General features: G+C 35.1%; 1 protein-coding gene across 7 annotated transcripts in view; it reads left to right on the forward strand.

Moving 5' to 3' along the window:
- The window catches only part of NBEA (neurobeachin), a 527,236-nt gene that overhangs the window by 439,517 nt on the left and 71,435 nt on the right, over positions 1-16,284 (forward strand). For all 7 annotated transcript variants that reach the window (XM_064173040.1, XM_064173052.1, XM_064173047.1 and 4 more), the window contains 2 exons: positions 3,366-3,506; positions 9,546-9,665. In XM_064173040.1, coding sequence (XP_064029110.1) covers positions 3,366-3,506; positions 9,546-9,665 — 261 coding nt within the window. The remainder of the gene's footprint in view (positions 1-3,365; positions 3,507-9,545; positions 9,666-16,284) is intronic.

The following is a 16,284-nucleotide window of genomic DNA, read 5'->3' on the forward strand; positions in this document are numbered from 1 at the left end:
CAAAACCTCTGAAAGGACTGCCACTGAAGCAGAGAGGCACTTGTACTGTAGTATATCTTGCTGCTTAGGCAATTTGATCATTCCAATCTGGCTTACCTGGCAACACTGAAAATCTTTGTGGAATGACAGACAGGAACCTATATCTCCTGAAGCCCCAGTTACCATCTAGATCACTATTTCATCCAATCCAGGATGTCATCTGATCTGAGATGTCAATGTGAGACTTTCTAGATGAAGACAATCTCTACCTCGCCCCTTCATTTCTGTCATTCTTTCTCTCTAGGGCAAGAAGGGGTAATTCCCAGCAAAGATTCTTCCCAGAGATTTTCATACGATTATTTCGATACCATGGAAAAAGAAAGATGAATTTCATGATATTTCACTTACTCCATTTTATTCAGCAGATATTTTGTTCATTTCTGCATTTTTCTTCAAATGAATCCTAAAGTAATTGAAAGAAAAATGGATTCTGACTCTGAAAAGAATATTGATGAGGATGAAGTTAATCTTCAGAATACAGCTTTTTAGGTTTATCATTTAATAAACTGAACATATGTCTTCTGAAAGTAGATTATTTTAGCTACTTGTGCTGGCATTTTTACATGAAAATGGGAATGTAGCATTTTACAACATTATATCTTTATCTTTTAAATTGAAATACTGCTTCTCTCTAAAGAAGCTGGAAAATGATAGGGAGCTTGCATTAGTGGTTTGTGTGACTACAGAAAATTATTGTCAAGTTCCGGAGAGAAAGTACCTTTTTCATTGCTTACAAATATCACAGTATCACAGTATCATCAGGGTTGGAAGAGACCTCACAAGTCATCAAGTCCAACCCTTTACCACAGAGCTCAAGGCTAGACCATGGCACCAAGTGCCACGTCCAACCTTGCCTTGAACAGACAGCGACTACACACACACACACATATATATATATATATATATATATATCAGTTATTTAAAAGTATGGGTTAAACTATCATTAAAATTTTCTAGTCTATACAATAAAATGCCTTGTAATTATTTTTGGGCATGTTATGCTTCACAGATGTCACTGCCATAATCAGTTTACAATGAAGAATGAAAACATAAAACTTATTTGATGAAAGACATCTGAGCAACTTCAAATGCTTTTTGAAGAGTCTTGAGTTTTGCTTTTCAATCTTGCATTAATCACCATATCTCTTCTCTACTGTGCCTTCAAACACATATGTACAATCATATTATGACAGATGACACCTCTGTCTTTCATAGCCTCAACTCACTGTAACAGCAGGTAAAATGGACCTTCACAGTGGTCAGAAGAGATAATCTTAGGGTGTTTTTCCATTATGAAATGCAATCACACTGATATTTCTGCCATTTTGTGTTTCCTTCTCAGAAGGATGTGAATTATTGCTTTAGCTTTTGAAATGTGCAGGTGGAGACTGGAATTGTCTGCCAGAGAAGTAGGTGCACAGTACCTTAATGAGAACAGTATCAGCAGGTCCCATGCAGTCCGCAAAGCAATCCAGAGTCCTGATATGATTTAGCAAAGTGAACATGTATCCACAGTTTGTCAGTCCAACAGGGAAAGAATGTCTTTTAATAAATGATGTTGTGATTGAACAACAATTTTTATTCACTGGCAACTTGCAGGATATAATAATGCCACTGTATTTCCTGACAGTGGCAGGATGTGTAATGAACTGAGTATAACAAAAATGCAAATACATATCTATTTCTTTTCCTAGTAGTTGGAAAACAAGCCTAGGAAGCTCATACTTCTTTTTCAAGAATGTTTTGTGAGGTCTGGCAGTGCAGTCTGCACCAGATAACACTGCTCCATAGGGATTACTCATACATTTTACACCTATGAGAAAGCTATTAACATTACCAAGGCACAGCAAAGTATTAAGCATTCATAGTGCTTCCTGTGAAAACTACTGAAATCATAGCATTTTAAAACATAAGTGTTCATCAAACACTGCTATTTAAAAACAAACTCTAATACGGAAAAATGGAAAGCATCATCTCCTATGTCAGCCTTTTAATAGGCATCTCAAAAAGACATAACAGATCGGAAGGAATTAAATACTTGGAACTTTAAAATTGTTCAGTTACACACTTTGTGTTGTGAAATACCCTGATTTGACTTTGTGTGGCTATTTCCATTCCAGATGACTTTGAGTTTTGATGCGGTAGAAACATTATGCAGTGGAATGAAATGTGAGAATGCCTGTTTGCATTTTCAGAAGGGTCAAAGTCCTTGAGAATATGTTTTCAAGTCGTAATTCCCTTAGTAATATCAGTTGTAACTCTTACTTTTTGTTTAATGCAAATCAAGTAATCATTTAAAATTGTAGTAAGTTTGAAAATTATTTGGTGTGGAGAATAAACTGTGCTCTCTTCTAAGTATTAAACTTTCTGTTTGATTCATTTTACTACAGAAGCGAAAATCTGAGGATAGGTAATAAACACACTTCTACTATCTCATTGATAAAAACAGATTTAAGATCACTTATATACTTACTACAACATTTTAGTTACTCTATGTTGTATTTATGTTATCCCAGTGATTTTTGTGTCAAGCGATAACAAATACATTTTACTATAAAAAATTCCACAATGAAGTGTGTAAAAAAAAAAGAATCAGAGAAAAACTTACATACCCTAATTAGACCTGTCAAAACCAACAGTTCCTACTACTGTCTTAAAGCTTCTTTTATTTTCCACCTAATCTGTATATATTGCCTGGTAAGTATGCTTAGAAGGGACTTCGAATTTGTGAATAATTTCCCAATTCTATTTGTTTAAATTACAGAGCTTGTTTGTTTTGTTCAGTAAAACCTGGCTTTGTTCCATCACAAAGTACATCCAGTCCTCCAGGACTATACATGGGTTTTAAGTATTTCTGCTTAGGATCACCAGACACCATCAGCAGTTCCATGTGAAATCTTTTCATCATGAACTGTGCATTATAAAGTATCCTGTGTGAGCAAAAGTCAGTTTTCATTAGCTGTGTGATTATGGTGAATGACAGCAACAGAAATATTAGTTTGGCCTCAATGCATTTTAAATGCAGTTTTAGAAGTGTATTTCCAGAGCAATGTTACTGAATTAATTGGGAAACAATTCATACTTCAAGAAGGCCTTGAAAGTTTGCAGATGTGGATCAATTATGTTTGTCAGTTGAAATAAGGAAACTCGTAAGACTTTTAGCACGCAAAGCCTTTGAAAAGAAATTCTGAGATTACAAAAAATCTGAGGGGTTGTTTTTGGTTGCAGAGTTTCCTATGTACTGATGGCATATTTCTATGTATTATGGCATATCAGACATGCTGCTCTTCAGCTAATATTGTATTTGACCTTTTATCCCGTTGCAGCCTATTGGTGCTTTGAACCCAAAGAGAGCAGTCTTCTATGCAGAACGGTATGAGACATGGGAGGATGATCAGACTCCACCTTACCATTACAACACTCACTACTCTACATCTACTTCTACGCTGGCTTGGCTTGTTCGTATTGTAAGTATTCCTGCAATCTGGTTTTCAGTAGTGTTTCTATCTACAGAATCTCTTCTGTCACCATTATTTTTTTAAAATGAAAATACCTTTCTATGAAAATCTCATTGTTCATTCCTACTTTCAAATCTCAGAAATTCTCTAGGTATGCTGCATATACTCATTTGCGTTGATGAGGAGCCCTTCCTGCCCAAATAATCTGAGGCATATTTAGAGACGAAATTGTGGTGCCGTGAGGACACATGTGATAAAGAAAATCCATCTAAAACTAAATCCATCTTAAAAAAGTCTCTGGGCGGAAAGTTGATGTTACTTATATATTAATTTGTTATTTTCAGCTAGAGACAGATAAATACAACCTTAAAGAAAAATCTTTCCAGAAAAAGCAGATTAAACTGTGTCAAATTGAGAGGGGAATTACAGAACCAGTTTTATGTTACGGCATCATGGAGTAATATTTTATGCAAATGAAATATGCTTGTCAGTGAATTAATAACTTTTCAGAAATGTAAAATCATAGATTCTAATTTCAAACTGCCATTTCAGTTCTGGAAACCTCATGCTTAAATCCTAAGCTCAAAATCAGATCTAGGGAAGTGGGCCAAATGCCAAAGCTACAAGGAATCTGAATTGAGTTTACATGTTATCACAATGATTTACCAAAAAAAAATGGGGTGATGGTAAAGAGACTTAAGGCTTAACAAAAAAAATAGATTAAGGGAAAACAGAGTCACTATGGAATTACTGACCTTAAAGTATACCCTTCTAACAAAAATCTGTCCCTTAAGGTGCATTCTAAGAATGTTTTTCACATAACCAAGCAAAGTAGAGGTGCAGAAAGCTCAACATCTGAGTTTTCACTCATCTCAGCTTCTCTTAGACATGTCCTGTTTTTCTGCTTGGAAGGGAAGGGTTCATGTGTCTATGAGTTCAGGATATACTTTGTAACCCATGGGAAACTAAATGTTGATTACACTCCTATATGGGGTGATCACTGTACTCTTAAATGTTGCTAAATTATTAATGTACTGTGAGTACATTTTATGGTTCACATGTGCTTCTTTATTGCCTTAAAGTGTATTAAAACCAGTGGATTTATTTGCATGTTTATCTATTAATTTTGGCTGCTATTCAACAAAAGATTCTGCTTTGCTAGTTAGCAAATTCCTAGGTCCAAAAGTCTGCTTACAGGCTGAATGTACAACACACTAAGGACTGTTCATTTCCTATATTAAGCTAATGCTGTGTCATTTTTACTACCGTTGCTTATGTAATGTTGTAGATGTTCTTGCTCTTTTTCTATTCTGCCCTAAAGGAGTGAGAGGACAAAGGTTCTGCCTTGATGGCCTTGCAATGCAGACGTGACAATTTAGGTTTGTTAGAGCAAAACACATATGTGAGAATAGAATGAAGAAAAGGAAGAGCAGTGCTTTCCAGGGAAGAGATTACTGATGTCCAGAAGGTGAAAACAACAAAGGGAGAATTTAAATATGAGGACCTATGTAGATATTTTAAAACCAGTAATACCTACATAGGTATTTAAAAAATCTTTTTAATATAGGTATTACAAAAATTATTTAAGTAGCAGTCACCAGCAAAGAAAAGCAGTCACTAGCAAGAGGAGACAAGAAAAGTAAGAGAGAGACACACATGGGGAAAATTTAAAGCTTGGCTAAAGGAAAAAGGAAATAAGGTGATGAAACTGAATAAGCCTGCATATGGAAACCCAAAATAAAGTTTTGAATGTAAATGTGTATAGAGACTGGTAAAGATTATAACTATGGGGATTATAGAGTCACAGTGACCCAGAGAAGTACTTTTGGTTACAAATACAGGGTTAAAATCCTAAGGATTAATAAATAAGGCTAAGTGAGATTTCTGGAAGTTAAAGTAGGATTTTTGTGTATGAAATTGTTGACCTGGCATTTTGGTGTGAGTTTGTGAAGAAGACTCTGTAAGAACATTTTATAAAGGGTAAATTACAGTCTAGTCGAGGAAGAGGAAGGTGACAGTAAGAGATGCAGAGATTCAGAGAGAAAAGTGCTTTTGGTGTTTTCAGAGTTTGGAGAATATTCATGTGGTGGGATACATTACAGCAGAGCTTTAGGTAGTAATGACCATAAACTGGGAATGAAAAGAGAAGTGGAAAGTATAATCACTGGAGAAGGCTGTGCAGACTGAAGACTAAGATAAAAGAGAAAGGAAAAAAGAAAAGAAAAAGAGAAATTAGGAGGAAAACAAGCAAGCAAACAAAAAGCTATGACAAAAAGTACACAGGGAATGAGATGGCCAAGACAGAAGCAGAACAAAACAGTACAGAGCAATGGGGATCCGTGACTAGACCATTGTGTTGAAGGAAACAGTACTTGGAGTAGGCAGGGAAATTTCATGCATTCTGAAGCACATATAGAGAAAGCCATGTATATGCCACAAAATCTTAAAATAGCTTTTGAATCTTGCTTGTTGACTTTGACAGATGCAATCTGGTTCCTGTCAGTTCTCTTCAAAACACTGATTACAAAATCGCATTTCTTAGTAAAAAATGATAACTTTATTATTTTTTGTTCTGCCTTTCATTGTACTTAATAGAATAGAGTATAATCCTTAACAGAAGCTCTGAGCTACTAGTGTGTTTTCAAAGCTTCAGATAAGAGCAGATAAGATCAGATAACTACTTTGCAGAGACGTGTGTGAAAGTCTACCTTAGTGTTCAGTCACATTAGTAATGCTGATAAAACAGAGAACATCACAATTTATATAATATTACCCTGCCCTCCTTTGAGATGTTACTGAAATCAAATCACAAACAGTTTTGTACGTTACACATCTTTAAATCTGAACCCAAGACAGTTCTGCTTACTCTGTAGTAGCCAACATTACCAACAGGTTTGCTCCAGCAAACAGAGTAAAAGGTTTTCTGGAAAGGGATTTACTTTTCTGTTGTATTTTTTGTATAAATTAAATGGAATGTTCATAGTTTGTGACTGGGTGACCTTACCACCTAGTTCAAGAGTAACATTTTTTCATGTGCTTTTTGTCTGGTCCAGGGAATATTTAAGTTGAAGAGGGCAAGAATATTTAAACCTAGAATGCTACATCAAAGTGCCACTTGAATGTTAGCTTGAAATGCAGACAGAAGAAAACAGAAAAGGAGACAGAATAATGAATTCTAACTTGAATTCAGATTTTTGGTGAAAGAGTTATGGTGCAACTGGATGCTCTCAGTAGCTGCTTTTGAAAAAGTTGTGTTTCTGTGAACCAGTTACATCATCTCTGAAACAGAGACCAGTATTAAAGAGCATGGTTCTCCTAATGTGGTAGTCAAAGACTTTGTAGAGAATAATTGGTTTCCAGTTTTTGTTGCAATGACTAAATACTTGTACAAGGTAGAAGAAATTCTGAATTTATTATGAGTCAGGCTTCATTCAGCTGAAGTGAGTTTTCAGTGGGATACAAAGATGAAAATCATCTTGTAAACTGAAGTGAATCTGAGCCTTCTTTTTGATTGGTATGACCAGGACACTCACAGATACATCAGACAAAAGGTTTCCATCGCTGTGACAAAACCTGAAATACTCTTTTTCCTCTTACAGATGACTGAAAAGACATTTTTTGTTTGACATAAGATGTCTTAGAATGACACATCCCTTCCTCCTTTCACTCCTACTCCTACTATAAGTGATGCAAATAGGACTAAGTGCTGTAAAAGCAAATGGAGGGATAGAAATTCTGTTGAATGAAAAATCTCCTTGTTCCCACAGCTCAAGCTTGTATTCATTGTAATCAAGTACCCCCCGAATTTCTCATCTTGTTGGCAGTGAACAAGACATGAATTTTATTCAGAATATTAGGAAAGAGTGAGATGGGGTTATAATGAAAACATTGTGCAGCTTTATAGCTTTCACAGCCACAAAACCTTTACATGAAATGACAGTAATCGGTATCATAGAATAACAGTATTTAAATGAGTATATTGAATACAGATATGAATTGTATTTATATAACATAAGCACTTGACTTTGCAGAGAATAAAAATTATCTTGAAATTATGTGAGAGGTCTGAGATAAAGCAAGTGAAAGCTCTGAATTTCTGCTAAGGATTAAAAATCCAAACAGATAGGCACAACAGGTCATAGCAGCAGAACATAATAAGGCACCCTGTAGTGCTCAGCTATTAAAAGTGTAATCCTTGATTATGAATTTTATGCTTTTGTATATTTGTCTCAAATGCTTAAAATAATGTTGTCATGGAATTTTGGATTAATATTTTTACATAATTTATTGTAATTACATCATTTGTATAGTTTCTTCTTCTTTTTTTTTTTTTTTTTATCCATCAGCTGCTTCTTATTTAAGAAGTGACCCACAGTCTGCTCCACAATTGTGTTCACAACAAATTACATGGATCTTATAAAGAAAAGGAAAAAATAGATAGATAGGGATTGGTAGAAGACAGAATTTTTTCTTGTGCTCAGATGAACAGCATAGAAAGTTTTTTGGTCTGAGTAAGCTAGAAAAACAGCATCATTTGCAAAGATTGGTATTGCAAATGTGTACACGGGGGGTGGGGGGGCGCAATTCATTTGAGAATAATTCTAGCCTTAAAAGAATGTCTTTAAATGTAATGTTAACAATAGAATATTAATAGAGTTTTAAGGTAAATTAATGTAATCGAATTCCTGTTTTCATTGTTTTCTGTTTGCAGTTTCTCTCAGTCTGAATCATACACTTCTTCATTTATATTTTATATTTTCACTATATGGAGCACTGTAAAATCTAGACACATTAAAACTTAATTTCTTTCAATATTTCAGTTCATTGTGATACTTTTGTACTGCTCATCAAGTTGAGCTAATGTTAAATTTTAATATTCTGTTCAAAATCTAAACCTCTTCCTGACTTGCCACGCACTCTTTTCATATTCATGAGTGCAAAATTAGTCTGCAATGGGAGCTGGGGTCCTCCAACAAGAAACTGCCTTGTGACGATGTTGTGTTTTAATTAAATTAATTATTTAACACATATTAGGATTCCCTGATGGGAAAAAATGTAGTGGTGCAAGTATGTTTCTTAGATTGTTACCTATTGCTTTGAATGTATCTTTTAAAAGTAAATCACCGGTGTATGAAGTGAGAAAAAAAACAAAAGGAATCGGACTCCACCATTCAGTTAAAAGGAAAATGTCCTGCATTGTTATAATTAAATTATTCCATATTTCAGACAACTGAAACTTAAGATGCTGTCCCTAGATTTTTTTTAAATAACCAAAAATAATATAATAATTATTCAAATATAAACAATTTCCTTAAGCTACTTAAAAAGTTCTGTGACACCTTGATGACAGTATCTCATTTAGAGAGATAAAATTGGAGATTTTATCTTCTTTTAAAGAAAGTAGCCTCTGTTGGCTGTTGTGTGTGAAAGAAAAGATTAATTGGGAAGACAGGCAAAGACTGGGGAAACAGTGGTCTCTGGAAATCTGCATGCCCTCTTCCATTTCATTCACTTTTTAGATTCTTTCACTGCCATTGCATCCATGGTTTCCATATATAGATATTCTAATTGTTCTTAAATGGTACAGAAAAATATTTACTTCAGTCCTCTTTAATCTTGGGTGTATAATGTGATGTAATTCCTTACTATTGAAGGAAATCCCTGATTCTCTCAAAAGTTTCAGACAAGGAAATAAGAGGATGTGCAGGGTAAATTTCAAATAGTATGGGGGCAATACTGTAGTAAGAATTATGATATGCTGATTATGAACTTCTACTGATAGGTAATTACTTTTATGAAAGAATCAATGTACAAAATAATCTTTCCTGCCAGAAGTTGGGATTTGTGTGTGCAAAATGTGCTAGTGCCAATGAAGTATTGAGATGTTCCATACAGGTACCTATGCATATATAGGTCTGCCTATAGTTTTCTTTAATTCTGCTTTTATGAAGTCCTTTGAGCTGCAAAAGTTATTTGGATTTTGTTAGGTACCTGCTGCATGATTCCTTTTGTTGTTTTCTTAATCCATCTTCATGTCATTGATTACAGGAGCCCTTTACAACGTTCTTTCTAAATGCAAATGACAGCAAGTTTGACCACCCAGACAGAACCTTCTCTTCAGTAGCCAGGTCTTGGAGGAACAGCCAAAGAGATACCTCGGATGTGAAGGTAACATATATGATAAATGTATGTTTTCATTTAAGGTATTTTGGTGTATGTAGGGACAATGAGGGGTTCATATTTCATATTTTTATATTCAGTATAATAAGTATAGCTTAAGAAAAAGGTAGATGTTACTATAGTTTGTTTTTCTAGCAGAAGCAATCAAATATTCTTTGAAGTTGAGAGGACAAAAGGTGTTTTGTTTTTAGAGAAAAGCAGCCTAACTGATCTAATTTAGATCAGATAATCAGGAGATGGAGAAAAGCCCAATAAATTGTTCTTTCCTGCTGTTAACTCAATATTTGGCCCACTCCATAAAACACAGCAGGAATTGGATTTGACCTTAAAGTGTCATATTGTTATAGCTTGCCTAGCTCTGGGTTTGCATTGCCTAGGGCAATTAATAAAGCATTAATGACAAGACCCATTTAAAATGTTGGCTTTTCTATACAGCTTTAGCTTTTACTTGAGTGTGCCTGGGGATATTATGCAACAATACACATTAGATTAAAACAACTTCTGCAAGATATACAGAAACAGCCAGAGAGCAGGGTGATTTTACTGTTGTTATTCCTTACCTATTGTTAAATACAAAGGGATATTGTTTATATACACGAAACCTTATCAGAAGAACCCAAATTCTAACAGTATTTTTAAATAGTGTGGTACTTCCTTGATTCTAATTTTCTAGTAATTAGGTAGACAAAGCCTATCTTTGCACTATACCAACAATGGCACTTTTTGAAAAAAGACTTTGCTTTAAAGTGAATATTTCTCTCTTCTATTTTGATGCTGCAACTCACACTAGGTAATACTGACATCAACATCTCATTATCAATATATTTTTTATGTAATTTGACAAAGGAAGATGTAATCTCAGAAGTGTGTGTGGCCAAAGCATACCATTGTAGTTATGTGTTATATTATTATATATTATAGTTGGAATAGCTAATCATAAATTGTGTGACCATCTTAACATATGGGAAAAAATGCTTTTTAAAGAAAAGAATTTAAGCTAAACCATTTACAGCCCTTTTCATCATTGTGCTTTTCTAGAAGTCCATAGTATTTTAAATACTGTCACTGTCACCTTTGTAAGAAAATTTCAGAACTTTGAAGGACTTTGGGTTAACATCTCCTATATTTGAAATGCAGATATTTCTTCAACTTGAAAGTGCTGACATTTTGATTTTTCCTGTCAATGAAATTTAGTTTTCCTGGAATTCCACCAGACTATCTGGGGAAATGGCTTCCTAGGAGTGGGGCTGAAACAAAAGATAAGAGTCTTACAGTGAGGAATAAGGGAAGACAGTTGGAAGTGACTGTAATCTTCTTGTCTGGCTTTAGTACACAGGAGGAGGGCAGTTAAGTACATGAAGGCATTTCAGAAGATAAAGGAATATCTGTGGGCAGACGAGGGGATGGTATTCAACTAGGGTATATAATTAGTGAATGGATTGCTCCTAAACTAGAGGCTGAACAGGCTAAAACAAATAACTGAAATGTTTGTATGAAAATACCAGGCATCCTGTGAACTAAGTGGGATAAATTAAAGTGCTGCTGCTATTGCAAAGATGCAGGAATTATGGAGGGATAACAGTTGATTTTAAAATGTATTTTATATTTTAAAAGCATGAGTTATTTAAATGAAGCAAGTATTAGAAAAAGATACTCAGAACTAGATTCTCACCTTCAGAAGAGCAAGCCAAAAGATAAAGATGTGGGGTAGCTATGTACTTGATTGTCATTCAGTTTAAAATAGGGAGTTGGGGATAACTTGGATAAAATAGAAACAATTATACTGGTGGAGAGACTGTAAAATATTGTATCCTAAAATACATTTGTGAGTCTAACATAGAGCCCCAGAGACAGATTTAGATATATACACATTTCTGTTATGCCAGTAAAAGCAGAAATACTATTTGAAGCTAAGTCATGACAGAAAATCTAATATGGGAGACACAGATGTGGTGTGTTATAGCCAGTAAATGTTTTCTCCAGATAATCCCTGATCTTTCTATTCAGGGATACTTTAGGGATTAAAGATGCTATTTAAAATATGGTTCTGTTAATTAATGAAGATGCAGAGAAATTTTAGAAATTAATCTTGAATTGATTTGTTACAAGTTGATTCAGCTTAATATAAAAACAGATAAAGAAAAGCAGATTAAAAAATAAGCTGAATCTTTAGAGGGTATAAAAGCAGACAGAAAAGTTCATAAGCTATCTAAATAAAACAGGAAAATGACAGAAAAAGGTAGAAATGAGAAGAGATTTTTTAAATGTATTTAACACCAGCAAAGTGACTATTGTATATTCCATATGTATTAATACAAAGTCACTACTGGAATAAATCTACTGAAGTACACTTCAGTAGCCTAAGCAGTGTATGTCAATGCAACAAGGAAACTTAAAGATCAGCAGTATGGCAGAAAGCATGTAGTGAGACTGAAGCTATATCTGTATGTTAAACAGCTAGATTATCTCATGGCATCTAAATTTTTTGTGGAACATTCTGGTTAGTCATCCATTTTTTCCCAAAGCTCTGATGTTCTTTGAGACCATAAATTCTGCTTTTTTCCTCATTCAATTTCTAGTATGTGTTCATGCTGGATAAAGCAAATCCTTAGAGCTTTCTTTGCTAGAGATAGCTAGTGGAAATAAATATATAAGAAAAAAAAAACCCAAACTGGAGGGAGCCATAGGGAGAGCAGAAACCACATAGAAGTTGTTGAATACAGGATGAAAAGTATTTGTATATGTGGGATAATTAAGTCTAAAAGTGGTAACAAATGCTATGAGGCATGCAAGTATATGAAAAGGAAGAGAATTGTCAGCGAACAAGGAGATAAACCTCAGAGGAAAGGGATCAGATCTGTAAAATGCTTACTTAACCAAAAAAGTGTTCTCTGAATTTGAATATCCTCAAAAGGAGATGGAGTAAACCCCTTATTTCTCAATGTTATTAGAAATGTAGACTCACAAAACACTGGAAAAGCATCAGGGACAATCATGAATTTGCAAGAGGATATGCTAGTTGACCCTTTAGGCCCTTTCCATTTGTAGAATCTGTTTCTTAGCGATAAATCAAGAATGAATAAAGTAGCTAATTGTTGCTCTTGTTTGTTGCTTAAGATCTTAATGAACTGCATTTCTCAATGCCATGACATCAGGGCCAACTTCTCCCTGAGGCCTTAGAGTTCATCCTGCAAAAGGATGGGAGACTAAGCTATTATTAATACTACAAATACCTCTTTTTTTTTTCTCTCAGACTAGTTGTGTTCCTGCTTGGAACACCTCACAAGCTTTTTATGCATTTTTAATTCAAGCATTATGCCAAGACTGGAAAATCTGTAAGGTTTAGGAAACTGTGCTAGTTTGAAGCAAGCTGGAATGTTTTGGTAAAAGAACTAGATAACGGGCAGTGAAATGAAAACAATTGATGTCAACTTCTCTCACAGTCACGCTGAGAACTCTGGGAAGAAGAAAGACTTTTTCTCCATTTTGTTTCTCACTCTTGCTTTTGCCTTAGACCTGGTCACATCTCATTAACCTTGCTCCCACTAACCTTGCTCCCTAACCTCTTGGCTGCACCTCTTTTCTTCCTGAGAATTGGGGTAAGGTTGAGAGGGGCCGGGGGGAGGTGTTGGGGTGGTTTGAGAACCCCTCCTGGGGACTCAGGTTTCTGGGAGGGGAGTTGTGCTTTTGTATTGTTTATCCTTTGTATATTTCTGTATATAATTGTATATAACTGTATATATTGTAAATAGCTGCTTGTAAATTCTGCTAGCTGTAAATAAATTGCTTCATCTATATTCCCAGGGTCCATCTGAGTTAGCTGGGGCAAATTCAAAAGTGTGGGGGGGCGGGGTAACCCCCAAACCATCACAGAAACTATCAAGAAGCCCCCTCAAAAATCTCTTCCCATTTTGTTCACTTTCCAAAGAGCAAGCACTGTCTTGCACAACAAAATGACTTCAGCTCTACAACTGCGAAATTCATGTTCAGCTGTCTGACAACTTCTAGTATTTATCTAGCAGTCCTGCAGGAAAGTAAATACTGTGCTCAAGAGAAGATGTATAGAGGTTGTGTGTGAGCGTAAAACCCTAAAGCATGTTCTCTGTCAAAGTGTTCTGCGTATTTTTGTAGTTTCTTCTGGCTGCATATGCAGTAAATAAATGGGAGTCATGTAGACTCCCATGTGATGTGCACACTGGAAATCGTTTTCCCACCCTAAAGATTTTTTGAGTCTTTATAGTCAATATTTGGTGTGTGGAATACAAGGTATCCATCAAAGAAGCAATGGTGGAAAACTGTTAAGAATAGCAAGTGTTCATAATTCATGTATTGCTTATCATGCATTTGAAATTCATCTGAGCTGCTTTAAGTACATTTAATCTCTGATCTCACTAATCTTATTAATTACTGTGGCACAGGTTGTGAAATAATTTAAAAACAGCGTGTGGAATGAATTAATCTGACATCCTTCTGCGTTGTAACATGGGCACAGTTTTTGCTTTCAGCTTCCCTATTGGCTAATAATATGGATTTCTCTAGGTCTTTATTAACAAGATCAAATGAAAACAATTCTTTTAAAATTCATTTTCTTTCTTAAGGAAAATGAAATTACAATTTCTTTTCTTATTGTTTAACGAGAAGGTCTATGAGGTACTTAATTCTTAAGTGCCTGTGAAGTAAGTTGGTTTTAACTGGAAATTTGAGACACTTCACACAATTGTTCTTTTGTAGCCTTAATGTAGTTTTAAAGGAAACATCCAAACCACTTTTAGGAATTCTGCATTAAAATATGAAAACCAAATACCTGACACCTGCAAAGGAATCTCATTAGGAAGCTGTAATTCCGTGGGTTAGTGTCCTTTTGTTTTTGGGGGGCATGTATGTCCTCAGTGGCATTTTCCCTGTTTCTTCTTTTCTGCTTCCCCTCCCTCGTTTTCTCTGTCTCTGTTTATGTGCAGTCTCCTCTGAAATTAAATGGTTTCACAGTGAGCTAGTGAAAATAGGGCTGTGGCAGTAGTTTGATCAATCTAAAAAGAAAACAAAAAAAAGAAAAAGAAAAAAAAAGGTTGCAATTGCTACATCTTGAATTGTGTCAAAAGGTAAAAAGCCTTCAGAAAATACAGTGTATGATAGCATATTGTTCAATGGATGATTAAAGATCTATTTAGACAATTTTGTTACTTACATTTGGGCTGATTTGGTTCATTTTTGAAGAAACCTGTTCACCTACAGTGGATGAAACAGAATTAATATGGTACGTGCTATGTTAGAGTGGCAATACACAAGGGACAACCTGGATAACAGAATTTGTTTTACTGTGTCTCCCTTTATCAACGTCCACCTCCTCTTGAGATAATCAGTACAAGCTGGAGGAGGAATGAGCATTCACAAAGTGACCTTTGAGGAAGCAACTCACCCAGAAATGACCATAACTTGGCCAGTCAGCTTTCACGTTTTTGCCTTTCTACCTCCCCCTCCCTGCTCCCGTTTTTGATAGCACTGACTTACCCAGAACCTCTTGTTCAGGGACTAATCTTTCCTAATGCCTCTCAAACTTGTTATATGACTTTTTTGAATAGCAGTGTTAGAAGTTAGAAAGGTAGCTCTGACAAAATGTCATTAAGATGTCTTAATGTGAATTAACGCATTTAATAGAGGTACTCATAGCTAACTCATTGACCCAGTACTATGCTCTCATGGAATTAATGGATGCCAGGGGATCAACCTTTTGGGAGGAAAAGAAAGAAAGAAAAAGAAATGGCAGCTTTGAAACCTTGAAGTGAATTATATTAGAAAAGTGAAAACGTCTGGGTTGGATTTGATTTCACTGGGAGGCCATAAAATGGTATACCCTTAGCAAAACATATTAAACAGAAACGTCAGATTTGATGCAAGTGGTGTACAGTTATGGTAGTGTTAATAGTGGTCCTCTATCACCCCAAGACATATTTTAAGTTTAATTTCTCAGCAGCTTGGATTTGTCACAGGCTTGTAAATTAGAAAATGCATTTGGGGATGTTTTCTTATATAAAGACACAAGGCATGTAATACTGTTAACTATACCTTGGGGTTTTAGTATAGCTATTAAAATAAACTAGAGATCACATTTACAGACAAGAAATGTCTGTTATAATATTCATTTTACCTGTTTTTCACACCATTCAGTAGCTTTACTGCATTGTTCTTCATCTGAGAAGAGCCAAGCGTCGCAGGCAGTTTGAAAGGTAGCTGACTATTAAATGATAGAAGGATAACCTGTCTTATTAGAAGTGTGAATGAGAGGGGAGCAGAGGAGGTTACCAGCTTGTGAAATGTCAAGGACAACTAGACAGAAATTACTGCAAATAGATTTAGATCACTAGAATACCTATTTTTCTTAACTCTTTGAACTCTAGGTATTTATTGTGGTAAGAAATTACCCATGACAGGATATGTAGTTGGAAAGGTTTATTTAGAACCTTTGATATGTTTTGGCAAAGGCAAAGACACCAATAGAATGTTCTGAATTGCATCAGTTAATACAAAATTATGCATCAACTGAATGATGAATAAAACCAATATGCACTTAAATTGCTCATCTGGTCTGTTAATATTTCCAAAGCATGAG

Source organism: Pogoniulus pusillus, chromosome 3, assembly GCF_015220805.1.
Source record: "Pogoniulus pusillus isolate bPogPus1 chromosome 3, bPogPus1.pri, whole genome shotgun sequence".
In the NCBI taxonomy this organism is placed as follows: Eukaryota; Metazoa; Chordata; class Aves; order Piciformes; family Lybiidae; genus Pogoniulus; species Pogoniulus pusillus.